Consider the following 16758-nt stretch of genomic DNA (forward strand, 5'->3'; position numbering starts at 1 on the left):
CCGAGCCGGGGCCACCCAGGGTGGAGGGATCCGGAGGCCCCACTACTGCTGGTGCCCGAGCCCGGCCCCGCCCCAAACACCGGCTGACAGGGTTCACAATCAGGCTTTAATAGAACCTTCAGGGTCTCTCCAGGCCCGGCTCCCGCCCCACCCTGGCTGCCTGTCTTCCTCTGGGGCCCATGTTCGGGGGAGGGGAGGGTCCATGCACGCTGAGAGGTGGCGCTCTGCGACCAGGACGGCATGGCCACGGGTTTACCGGATCCTGGTGAAGAGGTTGAGGACGGACACGGATTCCTGCAGGGCACACAGGAGCGACGCTGAGCCCTCGGTCCGGTGACCTCCCGCAGGGGCCAGCTTCGAGGCTGGGCCGCTGGGCTGGGCGCCAGCCGCTTGGGCACGGGAAGGAAGTTCTGCCTGGAGGGACCCCGAGGCTCCGGGCCTGAGGAGGGGCCTGTGCGGGCACCTTGCGCGGCGAGTGCCCCAGGATGTGCAGGGACACCAGGTGATGCAGGAGGAGAGAGGGGGTGTGGGGATCCCGGGGAGGGCACAGCTGATGGGGTGACTGGGGCTGGCTGAGCGGCGGGGGTGGGGCAGGAGGCCCCAGGATAGGCTGAGGGCACACACGTGGGGGAACATCTGGCGCTGATACCGACCCACTTTACCTTTGTCGAACGGGTTTTGCTAAAGACATTCCAGAACCTCAGGGTTTCATCTCCAGCACCAGTGACTATGGCCTCTCCATCAGGGGACATGGCCTGCGGGAGAAGAGAGACCCCCTCTGTCCTTGTGGCCTAGGGGCAAAGCCATGAGAACACAAAGGATGCCACATCCTGCTCTGTGCAACTGGGCAAAGGATTTGCTGGTTTAAGCACAGAACTTTTTTCTAGAAAAAACCAAAATATTGAAGAGTGAGTGGATTTGGGGAGGGGCTTTCTCCAGACACGTGCAAGTGGTTATTTGGTGAAACATCTAGAGGTGATCTGAGGGGCTGGATGTGGGTTATTCGTGGCATCTTCTATTTTTATGTGGAAACAAACACCTGGAGATTATAAAGGCAGGCGGAGCTGCCCCTGCTCACAGGGCAGGGGCGCTGGTGAAGCAGATTCAGAGTGATGCTGCCGCGCCCTGCAGTCCAGTCCCAGAGCCCGAAGCTGTTCCAGGTGGAGGAACAGGGCCCAGCTGGGGAGACTCACCAGGTAGAGAACCCGGTAGGAGTGCCCGGTCAGCTTGGCCACCTGTGTCAGGGATGGGTATTTCCAGACGAGGATCTGGTTCTGCGAGTAGCCATGCGTGCTCACCTAGGGGACACAGAGAACGCTGTCAGAGCCTGGCGCTCCCCCCTCCAGTGGCCCCAGGGCACAGACCCCCCCAGACACACCCACCGAGGCACAAGGACACCAAGGCGTGCCCACAGGGTGCAGAGACCACAGGTGTCAGCCCTCAACCCCACACCCTGGTCGATGACTGGCTCCAGACAGGGAACCACACTGCACATGAGAGCCCTCGGGCCTCTCCTGCAGTCACTGGGCACAGGTACCGGGTCAGCTTCTGCCAGACCTGGACAGCTGGGGCCTGGCCTCCTGCGCCCCGCACTCACCAGCTCATTGGCGTGCTTGGACCAGGCGAGGTTGCACACCTGGGAGCCGGTGTCGATGCACTGCAGCGGCTGCCCCGTCAGAGTGTTCCAGAAGCGGATGCAGCGGTCGGCTGTGCCGCCGCCGGATGCCAGCAGCCCGTGCTGGTGCGGAGACCAGGCGATGGCCTTCACGGCCGCCAGGTGCTCTGTGTACTGCTGCACGGGGCTCAGGCTTGAGTGGTTCCAGACCAGCAGCTGCAGGGACGGGGCTGTGAGGCCCGGGCAGCTTGGCCCCCAAGGGAAGGCAGGGCCCATCTTGGCCTCCCTTGGGGTGCACCCCTGTCACCCCTGCTCCACGGCACGGGGGCCGGCGGGGAGGGAGGGAGGGCAGGGGCTGGGCCTACCTTGTTGTCGTTGCCCCCTGAGGCGAGCAGCTGGTGGTCCGTGGACCACTTGAGCCCACACACCTCCTGCCGGTGGCCCTGCAGCCGCCGCTCTGACTGCAAGGGCGGCGTGCGGATGTCCCTCTGCAGGATCATGCGGTCCCGGCTCCCGGACGAGAGCTGGTCAGCGTTCCAGGCCAGCGCCCCTGCGGCCAGGCAGAGGGTGGGATGAGGACGTGGCCCGGCCCCTCGGGCCCCGCCCAGCCCCTCGGGACCCACCCACCCCCGGGCCCCAAGCGGCTCCTCACCGACGCGCGCCGTGTGGCCTTCCAGCATGGACAGCTTCTTCCCTGCGGCCGCATCCCAGATCTGCACGAAGCCCTTGTGTGTGCCGACGGCCACCAGGTTCCCCTAGGACGACAAAACGGGCAAGAGCGGGCATCAGGCCCCTGTGTGGGGACCCCTTGCTTGGGCGGCCGGGGAGCTCCCTTCACCTCCCCACGGCAGAGCCTTGGGCCCACTTCTTTCAAGGTCTCTAACACGCGCCCCTTCGGACACCCCTCTAGGAACTTTCTGGGCAGACAGTCGTACAGAGAGTGGAACTATTAAAATCCATGCAACGTGTCCCAAGATCTGCATGCTTCAACATGTGGAGCGAGCCTACCCCAGAGTCTCTGTCACTCCAACCATCTCTACCAGGCTGGGGACAGCTGGGGGCACAGGTGTCACTGGGGCTTGGACAAGTGACCACAAGGCCAGATTCTGGCTCCTCTGGGTCTCCAAGGCCCCCAACACTGCCGAGGGCCCCTCCAGTGAGGGCCGGTCGACGTCCCTTGGGCCAACCCTGCCCAGCGGGGTGATAGGGCTAGTGTACTGACCCTCTCAGACCAGCCAACGGAGGTCACCGAGTCCCCTTCCACGGAGAGATCACAGAGCCGGGTCACCTAGCAGAAGGGGGAGCAGTTGGTGCCCACTGCTCCTTCAAGGTCCAGACTGTCCATTCATCCATCTGTCTGTCCACCCATTCATTCATTCATTCACACCTCAGGCCTGGGGGCACTGGCATTAGTGCTGGGACCCAGTAGAAGGCAGCTAGGAGGCTCGGGAAGCCACAGGCCAGGAGGGGACACACCCAAGCACAGGGATGCTGACTGCACAGAGCCTGGAGGGACGCGAGCATCACGCCCGGGGGCGGGGGGATCCCTGCAGCAGGTGTTGGCCACAGGCTGCCGGGCCGGGCCGTGCTGTGCCGTGCCGTGTGTGTGTGCGTGCCGGCCTCCCTGTGCTGGCTTCGCTCACCTTCTCTGAACCCACTTGCATCTGGTTTTGTCCCTCAAACACCCCACCTGCAGGGTCTTTGTGCCCTGCAGACCCTGAGCCCACATGTGTCCAGCAGCCACTCCGAGGCATTTACTGCTGGGTGGGGGACACTGCACTCAGCCGGGCCCGGACACCGTGCCTCTTCTGCTGGCACGGGCGGAGGCTGGAGCTCAGGCCGGGGAGCAAGGACTCCTGACTCTCAGAAGCCTGCCCAGGGAGGGATGGGCGTGGGCCTCCGCTCACCCCTGCTGACCGACCCCAGGAGAGTCTGCACACTGAGGAGACAGGCCTGGGAGGAGGGGGTGGCCGGGAGCTGCCCCAGGCTCTGGAGGCCCCCGGCAACACTCCCACCCTTCACGCAGGCCCCGGCCCGGCTCGGCTACCGTAGGAAGCCGCTCTGCCGCCCCCCAAGCCCGTGCGCATGCGCACAGGCTCAGCGGCGCCCACCTGGCTGGTGCAGGCGCTCCACAGGTACACGCAGGTCCCCAGCCCCACGCTGAGTACATTGAGGGATGACCAGTCCACCAGGTTCAGGTAGAAGTCGTCCTGCAGCTCGGGCGCATCCAGGACCTTGAAGGGGATCTTGGAGATCTTGCGGGTGGGTTTCCGTGGGGACCGCAGTAGCTTCTGACTGCAGGGAGACCGAGGCAGAGATTAGGCAACAATTGCACAGAACTGCAGAGATGCCATCTCCTCCCGGTGGCCCTGGGAGGCTGCGTCATTTCCCGCTTGTCCCGACTCTGTCACTCTGTGATCCCAAACCCGTGGGTGACCCCATGGCCACCGACCCCTCCACCACTGGATGTTCAGCTGCCCTGAGCTCCGACAGCCCCGCCTTCCCCTCTGCCCGGCGCCTCCTGCAGGACCCCTCTCGGGCTCCCAGCACCTGGTCTGGGCCCACAGCAAGTCCCCAATGAGGGGGGTCCTCTGGGCCACCCCGTACACAGCTCTAGAACTGATGGCAGCTCCCGGGCCCTGCCAGCTGCCCCCCAGCCCCAACCCCGGCCAGTGCAGGTCTGGACTCACCTTTTGTTGCTGACGGGGGACAGGGAGTAGGGAGACACGTCATTGCCATCGTCGGGGCTGGAGCGCTTGGTGCTGAGGGAATACTGGGGGCAGGGGACACCCACTGAGTGGATGCTGCGTCCCGGAAGCCCTGTGCCCTGTGCCTGAGTCCAGGGTGCGCCGAAACTGGGAGGGGCTCTGACTAGAGATGCGCGTCCCGGGCAAACCAAGCCTCGCACCCAAGGCGTCCTCCTGCAGGGCTGCTGGCATCAGCCTGTCTCTCCAGCCCCCATGCAGCCACCAGCCCCTCAGCCCCATCTCCTGAGGGACCCAAGCCAGGCCTTCTGGCGCTGCTCCAGGGCCCAAACGGGGAGGTGGGCTGCGGGGCGGCTCAGGCTGAGGCCCCGCCCCTCCGCCCTGCATGCGGCACTGGTCCTAGGTCCCTCCAACCCGCAGGCGCGCAGAAGGGCGACAGGCCTGGTGCGGGGCACGGGGTTAAGTGGGCCCCTGCGCCTCTTGTATTCCAGCCCCCTGGCAGGGCTGAGATGGGAAGAGATGCCCGCGGAGGCTGAGACCGGAGGCAGCCAGCGGGGCTCACCGTGAAGAGGCCCTTCCTCTCAGGCGTGGAGGGCTGCAGCCTGCGGTCCTCCGTCTGCGGGTCCTGCACCTTCTCGATGCCGGCACCGAGCAGTTCGTTCTTCAGCAGAGCCGAGTAGGCCAGGCCGTCTGTGGGCACCAAGCTCCGTGAGGCTGGGCTGGGGGCTGGGGCGGAGGGGGCGGGGGGCGGGGGTACCTGAGTCCCGACCTTTGCCGTTGTCCGAGGTGGCATCCTTGGCTTTCCGGTTTTGGCTGGGAGATTTCTCATTTTCCTGCGGGACAGGGAGGGGAAGGAGGTAGGGCTGAGTGGGAAGGACCCGGCCCGTGCCCCAAGGCTGCGCGGTCAGGGTCCCTCTCCCGACCCCCTCACGTTGATCCTGTGGAAATTCACGCTCCAGTTGGCGCCGGCTCTCGAGGGGATGAAGCGGTCCCCGTGCTTGCTGGGGGAGGACACGGGGGAGTTGGCGGGTGTCAGGGTTCGCCGCATCTCTGCAACCTGGAAAGACAGCAGGGTGGGCTGGGTGCCTCAGAGCCCCCAGAGCACCCCAAGGCCACCCTCTCTCCTCCCCGACTGAGGCCCCGCCCACTGTGCCTCCTCGCCCTTGGCCTCTGGCCGCTGAACAAGGGTTTGATCTTGGTAGTGACCCACGTGCTGGAACCTGCTAGCGGCACCATGTCTGGGGCTCAGTTCGTCTGTCTGGCTCCGTGAGTGGGAAGAGGCCGGGGAGCGAAAGCCCGACCATGGACACCGCCACGTGCTGAGATCCGTTTCTCAGTGGTCACCAAAGGACGGGAACGTTGATAGCACAGAACAAAGAGCATCTGTCCCCCGACACTGAGAGCCTGTCGTCCTGCCAGCCCCATTCCCCACACACAAGGCTATTCCCCCATCAGACCACGACTCAGCCCCAGAACCAGGCAATGGGAATGTCCCAGGAATGTCCCTTTTTCTACAAGGGATCTGCTGTAGGTTGAACTGTGTCCCCCAAAAGGATATGCTGAAGCCCCAAACCCTGATACTTGGGATGTGACCTTAATTGGAAAGGGGGTTTTGCACGTGTCATCAAGTTGAGACGAGGTCATACTGGAGCAGGGTGGCCCTAAATCTAAGGCCTGGTGTTCTCAGAAGAGACAGACACACCGGTACACAGAGTGAGGGGGGACGTGAAGATGAGGCAGAGACTGGAGGGTGGGTCTGTAAGCCTAGGACTGCCGGCAACACCAGAAGCCGGAAGAGGCAGGAAGGGCCCCGCCCTGGACGGCCCAGCACGGAGCTGAGAGCGCTGAGAACTGGCGGGCACAGCCTGCAACGTGTCGGGAGCCCAGGACAGAGAAACACAACACGGCGGAGGGGGTGGGGACGCAGGAAAGAGCAAAACAGGGCCCTCCCGTGCCACCATCACTCCTCTGCCCTGGCTGCCCACGAGGATGAGGGGTCTGTGGCCCCGGCAACGGAGGGCAGTGCAGGGAGGTGCTGGGGGATCTCACACCTGGCGTGGCCATGCCACCGAGGGGGAGGACGTGTTTGTCGCCTGTCGGCACCTCTGTTCTCCGAGGGCCAAAGCCCAGCAGCTGCCCGCCCCCCCGCGCCCCAACTCTCCCCGGCTCCAGCGGGCCCGGGCAGCGCCGGTGGGGCAGCCCTGGGTACTCACGCTCGGCATCGTGTTCTCGTTCTGGATGACGATCTGCCGGAGGAGGCGCCGCTCGTAGTCCTGGTCCATGGCGGCCGTCAGCCTGGGCGGGAAGGGCGGGAGAGGTCGGCGCCAGCAGGCAGCGGTCCCCACTGCCGCCTGGCGAGCACAGGGCGCTCCTCGGGGACAGCCAAGTCCCCTGCCAGGTGGGGGCCCTTCCCTCCCAGGAGCCCAGCGGGACGTGACAGGGACAAACAGGCTCCTCTCTGGTTGTTCTGCAGGAACCTTCCACCGGGCCCACACGCCTTTGTCCTGGTTCTGGCCGGTCGCCCGCTTACCCCAGGCCCCCCCATCCCCCACAGGCACCCAGCTCGTCGCCTTCCTGCTTCAGACGCTCGAGGCCGTGAGCCGCCCCTGGGCCTCGTCCTCGCCCCTGTGAGGGAGGCAGGGCGGCCCGTCAGTCGGGGTCTGCGGAGCTGACCGGGCGCAGGGCCTGCCGGGGCGGGGGACGGTGGCCTCCAGCGGACACACGCCTCTGCCCAGCTCCCCCCAGCTCCCCCGACCGCCTGGGGAGGCCTCTGTGGAAGAGGAGCAAGAGTGCGGCAGCGAGGGGCGCCGAGGAGCATTCCAGGGAGGGAAGAGCAGACGCCTCAGAGGGCAGGGTGCCCTTCCCGGGGGATGGCAGGCCAGAGTCCAGGGATGCCTGAGGCTCGGGGCGGGGGGCGGCGCCGAGGGGGCCCCCCCCGAGCACAGCCTCCCGCCCTGCGCCTGCTCTGCCCCTACCCCCCAGCCTCGCGCCATCACGGTCACCCTACGCTTCCGGCTGCAGCCCGAGGGCTGGACGCGGGCAGTGCTGGCTAGTTCCGGCCCCCGAGCTTCCAGGCCGGCGCTGCTCTGACAACCGACCAAGTATCAAGAATTGGAAAAGTGAAGGCTGGCCAGAAATTAAGTTTACAAATACAAATTCCTAGGTGTAGTACCCTCCACACTTGCCTTTAAAAAAAATTAGGGTAAAATATACGTAACATAAAATTCACCATCTTCACCATTTTTAGGTGCACAGCTCAGCGGCATTCAGTCCATTCACGTTGTTGGGCAACCATCCCCACCATCCACCTCTAGAACTTTCTCGTCTTCCCAAACTGAAACCCTGTCCCCATGAAACATTCCCTCCCCATCCCCTTGCCCCTGTGAGCTCCTCAAGAAATCAAATACACACAGCCACGTGACCCAGCAACTCCACTTTGAGATATACACCCCAGAGAAAGGAAAGACCCACACAGAAGCTAATGTTCAAAGACTCTTACCAGTACTATTTACAAAAGCTAAGAAGAGAAACAACCCAAGTGTCACCCACAGTGAACGGATAAACAAGGCATGCTCCATCCCCACCCTGGAATATTACTCAGCCTTAAAAAGGAAGGAGATCCTGACACCTGCTACACCATGGATGAACCTTGAGGACATGATGCTGAGTGAGAGAAGCCAGTCACAGAGGCCACATGCTGTGTGATTCCACTCATGAGAGGTCCCAGGGCTGTCAAGTCCATACAGACGGAAAGTAAACCAGAGAGAACGTTTGCCCTTAAAAAAAAAGACACCTGAGGAAAGTCCAGCGCTCGCGTCTCTCTGTGTGACCAGGAGACTACGAGACACTCAGGCCGATCTGCTGAACTGCTACTTTCGTGCCCCCAAATGGCCTCTCCGAGCTCCTGGGCCTAACCCTGGGCTGAAGCACCGGCACGAGCCTGTCAGGTCCTTGTCCCTCACCGGGATTATGTGATGCACAGGGCTGCCTTGGTGTGGCTTCGGCCCAAAGCCAGATGCTCGGCCGAAGCAGAGCCAGTCGGGTTAGACCCCACGGGACAGTAACACAGCCACTGGTCACCTCAGCGTGCCTATCTTACTCCGTGTTCCCTCCGCGCGGCCCCGTGAACTGGATGCCTGCACCCCCTCGCAAAGATGAGGCTGTTGAAGCTGGGCAAGGGGTCAGGTGGGGGAAGAGACAGGGCTCCTGCCTGGACGCCCACCCGCCCCCGTGCCCACGGCCCTCCCTCCACTCAGCCTGGGGCCCTTCTGAGCCTGTGCTGGCCCAGAGCCACCCATGCCCTGTCATCGACAGACAGCGGGCTTCCTGCTTCAGTGAGAAGCAGGGTTGCAACACCTCCGCCCCCTCCTCATTTCAGGTAAACCTTTGGGAGCAGGCACCCCCTTGTTGGCCAACGGCTTCCTGACCCAGCAGGGGTCCCTAGACACATCTTGTCCATTCTGGCCCCAGAACATAGTCTCTGAAATGACGGATGGCTGTCTCCGTCTCTGGTCTTGACCTCCCCCTCCCCACGCGCCCACCCAGGGCCCCCCGCAAGCCCTCACCACACCCGACCGCTCCTGGGCAGCAGAGCCATAGCGGGACACAAAGGCGCCCATCTGAGCATCTGGCCTGGGGGGGAGACACCCATTCAGGGGACCGTTTTCCAAGCGCGGACCCGGCCGTCTCGCACCACAGTGCCAGGCCAAGTGCAAGCCAGAACCAAGCTCCAGCAGGGCCGGCGTCCACGGCGACTGAGTGGCCCGTGAACGCTTCGAGTGGGGCTGGACACCAGGAAGAGCTGTCACGGCCCCGTTCTAGCAGCTCCAGAGTTGGGCCAGTTGGCTGTCCCTGCTCTGCAGACACGGAAAGAAGGCTCAGAGAGCCTGGCTAACTTCCTGGCCCAACGTGTGTGGTCAACCACGGCGGCCCTGACCAGGGCCTCGTGTGCCGCCCGCCGGGCAGTGAGCCCTCGGGAGAGCAGGTGCAGGCGCACTCGGCTGTGCGCTCGGCAGTACCACCTCCAGGGCCCCCACTGCTAGGCTACAGCTCGGGGCCGGCGGGGCCCAGGGGAACGAGGGGCCTCATCATCAGTCGTCTAAGCCTCTCGGTCCACGTGAGCTCACTTCCGACGGAAACCATGGCCCCTCCGTTCACAGACCAAAGTCACCGTGCCAAAGACCCCAGCGGCTCCCTACGTGGTCAGACGGCAGGGCCCAGATAACAGCTCGGATGCCGCCCGCACGCCAGAACCTAAGCAGAGCCCAAAGCACCGCGTTCATCTCGGAGCACATGGGGCGGGAGACTAGTCTCCTGGGATGCGCAAAGAAGCTGCTCCTAAGACACCACGTGTCCTTGCACAGGGGGTGCGCTGAATCCGAGTCCAGAGAGTACGCCCAGTGTGGCGCGCCCCCCTCCATCTGCCCGCGACATCCCAACGGGACAGTCTACAGAAGCCCGTGCAGCTGGCTGACGTCTCACTGCTGACAGATGTGTCTGTTGAGGGTCAGAGATGTTCCTAGTCCCCAGCCTCTGGGTATGTTCCTTTATATGGCAGAACGGGCTTTGCAGATGGGGTTAAGGCCCCTGGGATGGGGATGTCCCGGGGGACCCAGTGGAGGCGGAGGGTCAGAGGCAGAGAGAGACGGGAGATGCTGCACTGCTGGATACGATAGAGATACAAGGATAGAGGACGGGGCCGCGAGCCAGGAAGGCGGCGCCTCTAGAAGCTAGAAAAGGCGGGAACAGATGCTTCCCTGGAGCCTCCGGAAGGACTAGCCCTGCCCACGCCTGGATTTTAGCCCCGTGAGGCCCAAGTCAGTCTCCTGACTTCCAGGACTGTGTGAATAAATTTCTGTTGTTTTAAGCCACTGAGTTTGTAGTAATTTGTTACAACTGCAGGACACGCACATGCTAGGGGCAGGCGGAGGAAGGTAGAGCACCGAGACCACCTTTGCTGATCTTCAGGGAGTGGTGGCTGCCAAGAGGGTGTCCTCAACGTGGGCCCTTAGAGGCACGCTCTCTGCCCCAGCCCGTGCGGCTCACGCGTCTGTCGGAGAGTCTTCATTCACCCCACCAATCCCATGTTTTCTGAGCACCCTCAGGCCTGGGGCGGGTGCTAGGCTGGAGCAGGCAGCGAGGACACAGTCCCACCGTGCTGAGCTCCCTGCCTAGCGGGGCGGCGAGCCAGAGACAAGTCACCAGGGGAAGAGGAGCCATGCCGGTGGCAGCACACCACAGCGGCCAGCTGTCTACGGAGGGCCAAGGCGGACGCGAGGTCCAGATTGGGCGGTGGGTGAGTGTGTGGGGCCGTCAGGTGCTAGCATCCAGCCCAGGATGATGTCTCCGAGACCCGACCCCTCACAGAGGGACTCGTGGAGGCGTGGGCACGGGTGCAGGGGCTCTGGGACTAACGCCTTCTCAAGCTCTGCCCTTGTAGATGCAAAGGACGCACCCCACCATGGATGCTGCTCTCTTTTCTAAAGTGACAAGCCAGCCTATGTGACAAACCCACAGCCAACATCGTCCTCAATGGTGAAAAACTGAAAGCATTTCCACTAAGATCAGGAACAAGACAAGGTTGCCCACTCTCACCACTCTTATTCAACATAGTTTTGGAAGTTTTAGCCACAGTATTCAGAGAAGAAAAGGAAATAAAAGGAATCCAAATCGGAAAAGAAGAAGTAAAGCTGTCACTGTTTGCAGATGACGTGATACTATACATAGAGAATCCTAAAGATGCTACCAGAAAACTGCTAGAGCTAATCAATGAATTTGGTAAAGTAGCAGGATACAAAATTAATGCACAGAAATCTCTGGCATTCCTATACACTAATGATGAAAAATCTGAAAGTGAAATCAAGAAAGCACTCCCATTTACCACTGCAACAAAAAGAATAAAATATCTAGGAATAAACCTACCTAAGGAGACAAAAGACCTGTATGCAGAAAATTATAAGACACTGATGAAAGAAAGTAAAGATGACACAAATAGATGGAGAGACATACCATGTTCTTGGATTGGAAGAATCAACATTGTGAAAATGACTCTACTACCCAAAGCAATCTACAGATTCAATGCAATCCCTATCAAACTATCACTGGCATTTTTCACAGAACTAGAACAAAAAATTTCACAATTTGTATGGAAACACAAAAGACCCCGAATAGCCAAAGCAATCTTGAGAACGAAAAATGGAGCTGGAGGAATCAGGCTCCCTGACTTCAGACTATACTACAAAGCTACAGTAATCAAGACAGTATGGTACTGGCACAAAAAGAGAAACATAGATCAATGGAACAGGATAGAAAGCCCAGAGATAAACCCACGCACATATGGTCACCTTATCTTTGATAAAGGAGGCAGGAATGTACAGTGGAGAAAGGACAGCCTCTTCAATAAGTGGTGCTGGGAAAACTGGACAGGTACATGTAAAAGTATGAAATTAGATCACTCCCTAACACTATACACAAAAATAAGCTCAAAATGGATTAAAGACCTAAATGTAAGGCCAGAAACTATCAAACTCTTAGAGGAAAACATAGGTAGGACACTCTATGACATAAATCACAGCAAGATCCTTTTTGACCCACCTCCTAGAGAAATGGAAATAAAAACAAAAATAAACAAATGGGACCTAATGAAACTTCAAAGCTTTTGCACAGCAAAGGAAACCATAAACAAGACCAAAAGACAACCCTCAGAATGGGAGAAAATATTTGCAAATGAAGCAACTGACAAAGGATTAATCTCCAAAATTTATAAGCAGCTCATGCAGCTTAATAACAAAAAAACAACCCAGTCCAAAAATGGGCAGAAGACCTAAATAGACATTTCTCTAAAGAAGATATACGGACTGCCAACAAACACATGAAAGAATGCTCAACATCACTATTCATTAGAGAAATGCATATCAAAACTACAATGATGTATCATCTCACACCAGTCAGAATGGCCATCATCAAAAAATCTAGAAACAATAAATGCTGGAGAGGGTGTGAAGAAAAGGGAACCCTCTTGCACTGTTGGTAGGAATGTAAATTGATACAGCCACTGTGGAGAACAGTATGGAGGTTCCTTAAAAAACTACAAATAGAACTACCATATGACCCAGCAATCCCACTACTGGGCATATACCCTGAGAAAACCATAATTCAAAAAGAGTCATGTACCAAAATCTTCATTTACAATAGCCCAGAGGTGGAAACAACCTAAGTGTCCATCATCGGATGAATGGATAAAGAAGATGTGGCACATATATACAATGGAATATTACTCAGCCATAAAAAGAAATGACATTGAACTATTTGTAATGAGGTGGACAGACCTAGAGTCTGTCATACAGAGTGAAGTAAGTCAGAAAGAGAGAGACAAATACCGTATGCTAACACATATATATGTAATTTAAGGGAAAAAATGTCATGAAGAGCCTAGGGGTAAGACAGGAATAAAGACACAGACCTACTGGAGAATGGACTTGAGGATATGGGGGGGGAAGGGTAAGCTGTGACAAAGCGAGACAGAGGCATGGACATATATACACTACCAAACGTAAGGTAGATAGCTAGTGGGAAGCAGCCGCATAGCACAGGGAGATCAGCTTGGTGCTTTGTGACCGCCTGGAGGGGTGAAATAGGGAGGGTGGGAGGGAGGCAGACGCAAGAGGGAAGAGATATGGGAACATATGTATATACATAACTGATTCATATGATTCATTTTGTAGCAAAGCAGAAACTAACACACCATTGTAAGACAATTATACTCCAATAAAGATGTTAAATAAATAAATAAAGTGACAAGCCAGTGCCCTCACGGGCACCCGCCCCGCACACCCAGGCTGTCTCAGTGAGGAGGTAGACAGACGCCAAGGGCCTCAACCAAGATCTCTGGAGGAACTTGCAGCATTGGCCGGCCGCAGTCATACCCAAACCACATGATGCTGGCGACAAAACTGGTCTGAGCCCCCGCTCCAGCCCATTCTCAGAGCCGAGGGCCTGCGGCTCCGCCAGGCTGCAAGCGGCCTATTCTAGAGAGTGGAGGTGGCATCCGAGAGAGTCCTCGGTCCCAGGACCTCAGGGACGCCCGCCCACCTCCTCTAAGACTGCTGCTTGCCGCACTGCAGAAGACCAGAAGAGTCCGAAGCCCTGAGAGAAAAGGCTGATAAATTCACGTGTGGAGAAATGAAAAGTGTCTGCAAGCAAATACACCACAAACACAGTTTTCTAAAAAAAGAACGACACAACCGGGAAAAGTACCTGCCACCCTCAGGACAGACCAAAGCAGCAGAGGATACAAACAAACGGTTCCTGGAAAAAGAGGCTCGGCTGCACGCGCGGCCCGAGGGCTGCGAACCCAGCCCAGAGCCCGCTCCCTCCTCTCCCCGAGCAGCTCCAAGATCAGATGACGCACCCTCGTGCCCACTCTTGGCAGGAGCCGGAGTTTGGCAACTGCTTTCAGAATCTAAAAACGCACATCCTCTCTGACTTCTAAGAATTTACCCTTAGAAACTCTGGCGCGCGTGGGCAAAACCCTGTGTACGGCGATTTCTCCGCAGTCTGCTTAGGAAAGCAGGGGACGAGAGAAGTCTACAGACCAGACGCCTACCTGAAGGGTGTGGCCCATCTCCCCACAGGAGGCACTGCAGTAAAAGGGGGGGGGGGTCTTTGGGACCCAGTGCATGTGACAACATGCTGTGTAGAACAAGCTATTTCTGGAAGGTTTGGGAAGGTCGGCTGGGGAAGAGGAACTAGAGGACGGGGTCAGGAGAGGAAGGAAGCCCCGGTCCTCCTGCCTTGTCACTCTGTGCTTCTTGGATTCTGCATCAGGGAACTCGCCTGGCCATTCAAAGAAACGAGCAGCCGGGGAGAGCGGGGACCATGCATGCCCCAGCTCGAGACCAGAAGAGTCTGGGCAGCAGGGGCATGGCTGGCTGTGCAGGGGAACGCTCTGCCACCTTTGCTGTGTGTCTGCAAAGTTTCCTAGTAAAAGGCAGAGAGAGAGTAGTGACTTTTCTGTTGAAAAGAAGTCCCGAGCACAGCGGCTGAGAAAGGCTCCCCCAGGCTGCAGGGGGTTTAGAGCTGCCTTGGGGGACAGAGCGGGGAAGGAAGCGATGAGAGCCTGCTCAGGGGGGGCCAGAACCCTGGCCCTGAAGACGCTCTGCCCGGAAGCCGGCACCTGCAGGCTGGTGTCCGCAGTCTGTGAGGTGGGCTGGGGTTCTCAGTTGCTGGCTGCCACTGCCCCCTCTGCACTGTCACTGGGAGGCTCGCCCACCCGCCAAGCTAGCCCTTAAGGTGGGTCTCCTCTTTACCCCTCGTGGCCCCCAGAATGAAGAGCCAGGAGGCCCACACCTTCTCTCATTGCTTCAGACTAGCCTTCAGTCTCCGAGCCTCAGCCTAGGCCTCTGGGAAATGGGCATGATCCTGGTCACCTGAAGGGACAGAATGAGGTCCCTACAAGGCTAGGAGTAGGGTCTGCACGTGTCACAGACCACCTGACCCCTCAGGGCTGCCCTCCTGTGCGCTCCCCACGTTCACCCCCGGCCCCGGTCCTCTCCGAGAGTGAGGTCGACTCATGCTGGATGAAGAGGCCCCAGTGACAGAGCAGGGCCCTTGCTTTCAAGCCGGCTGCTCAACAGCTGGCTGCCCCTCCTGAGGAGGCCTTCCCTGCGGCTCCTCGCTACCCCGACCTTGCTCGGCCCTACAGCGCGCCAGGGTTCCAGGCACCAGGTGCTCAGCAGGAGGTTCCCTCTCAGTACAACCCAGGGGTCCTCACCAGGGTGGTTCTGCCCTCAGGGGACACCGGGCCAGGTCTGAGGATGTCTGTGGTTGTCAGGACCGTGGGTGCCCGGGATGCTGCTCTACATCCCAGCGCCTGGGATGCGCCCCACCCCCATCCCCAGAGAATGACCCGACCCCCCGTGTCCGCAGTGCTGGGGGAGGGCCCTGTAGGGCCAGGCTAGGGAGGCTCCCTGGTAAGATGATGGTGCATGGGCTGGCCCTGGGGTTAGCAAGGACCAAGGGGCCTGAAGATAAGCCAGTGACCCAGCCCCACGAGCCCTCCTTCCAGCTGGAGCCGGAGGCGGCTGGGGTCCCACGTGAGGAACAATACCAAGAGCAAGCTTTCACCTCAGGTCACTGCCAGCCCCCAGGTGCGGGCAGGAACCGGCCCTCCCTCCCCAGCCCACAGAGGAGGAAAGGAGGTCAGGCAGGGGCATGTGGGGCAGGACGCATGACAGTGCAGCCCCTCTGACCGTCACTGTCAAGGCCTCCCTGGGGGGTGTGTAGGGCAGCATCCTGGGCACACCCTCCACTAGTTCACGCCAGGCCTGGAGGGGCCCAGCCAGCACTGCTTCCAGCAGTGCTCAAACTGCAAGTCCCTCAAGGCCTTTGCTTATCTTTAAAACCGGTCCTGCTGTTTGGAGGCCAAGGAGATACCGTGTGACGTGGTTCATGACTCAGTGCTCAGGCTGAGCACGGTCTGGTGTGGCATGTGGCCGCCTGCCTGCCCGTGGCACCGCTGACATCTGGGCCATCCTGGGCGCTGCGGGGTGTGGAGCAGCCTCCCTGGCCCCCACCTGCTCAATGTCAGGGGAGGCTCCCTCCAAGTTGTGTGGATCACAGATGTCCGCATACGTAGCCTAGTGTCCCCTTGGGGGGGGGCGGGGTGCAGGATCACCCCGAGTGAGGGTAACTCTGGCCTCGGGGGGGCTGGTCACACCAGCTCCCCACACGGGGCACAGGGAAGGGAGGGGAAGAAAGCATGCCAGCAGGGGCCTGGGCACGCCGCCCTGCCAGGTCCAGTGTGGGCACTGCGTCCCAGGCGGACGGGGCACTGCTCCTGGCCCTGTGGGGAGAGCATCAGAGCACAGATGCGGACAGTGAGAGCAGTGACACGAAGCACACCTGTGCCCCTCCAGCAGCCAGCACAGCGCCAGGCAGTCCAGGTGCTTGACTCAACTTGGTCCCCGGGTGCCACTCTATCTCCATTCCACAAAAGAGGGGCTCGGGCGCTCCATCCCGCCTGCCCCCACCTGCCCATGGCTGCTCGGGCTCCGCAGTGAGAGGCTCCCCAGGCCCAGCACCAGCAGTCCAGCCATCTAAAGCCCCAAGGCCCACTCAGGACCGGTCATCACGGCCGCCGGCCTGCCCCAGCAGGAGCCATCCAATTAGGGATCATGGTGACAAACGGCTGGGGCTCCCTGAGAACCGTCATCTCGGGGCACAGACTTTCAACGGGTCCAACACCTCGGGGAAGCGCCCTCCTTTCCGGAAGCATGCAGGCGGAAGAACCTGGAGACCGGGGCTGGCTCTGGTGCCCATCCCCGGCTTCCTGACTACCAGCCCCCGAGAAAGGCGGGGGGCTGGTCGTCTTCTTCCAGCCGGTCTCTGAGGGGTTGGGGGAAAAGTCCCACATGAGAGACCCAACCAGAAAATGTGGGT

General features: G+C 59.9%; 1 protein-coding gene across 3 annotated transcripts in view; it reads right to left on the reverse strand.

Annotated features, from left to right (window-relative positions):
* Positions 1–92: 92 nt before the first annotated feature.
* FZR1 (fizzy and cell division cycle 20 related 1) overlaps positions 93–16758 on the reverse strand; it is a 28763-nt gene continuing 12097 nt past the window's right edge. For 2 of the 3 annotated variants that reach the window (XM_049708238.1, XM_012539316.3), the window contains exons 2-14: positions 6534–6615; positions 5252–5377; positions 5090–5153; positions 4883–5010; positions 4306–4388; positions 3727–3910; positions 2838–2903; positions 2268–2370; positions 1981–2165; positions 1598–1831; positions 1194–1298; positions 654–755; positions 93–294 (exon numbers count right to left, since the gene is read on the reverse strand). In XM_049708238.1, the coding sequence (XP_049564195.1) occupies positions 253–294; positions 654–755; positions 1194–1298; positions 1598–1831; positions 1981–2165; positions 2268–2370; positions 2838–2903; positions 3727–3910; positions 4306–4388; positions 4883–5010; positions 5090–5153; positions 5252–5377; positions 6534–6602 (1491 nt within the window). In that variant the 5' untranslated portion in view covers positions 6603–6615 and the 3' untranslated portion in view covers positions 93–252. The remainder of the gene's footprint in view (positions 295–653; positions 756–1193; positions 1299–1597; positions 1832–1980; positions 2166–2267; positions 2371–2837; positions 2904–3726; positions 3911–4305; positions 4389–4882; positions 5011–5089; positions 5154–5251; positions 5378–6533; positions 6616–16758) is intronic. The other variant, XM_004286321.4, reaches the window with a different exon arrangement.

This window comes from Orcinus orca, chromosome 3, assembly GCF_937001465.1.
Source record: "Orcinus orca chromosome 3, mOrcOrc1.1, whole genome shotgun sequence".
In the NCBI taxonomy this organism is placed as follows: Eukaryota; Metazoa; Chordata; class Mammalia; order Artiodactyla; family Delphinidae; genus Orcinus; species Orcinus orca.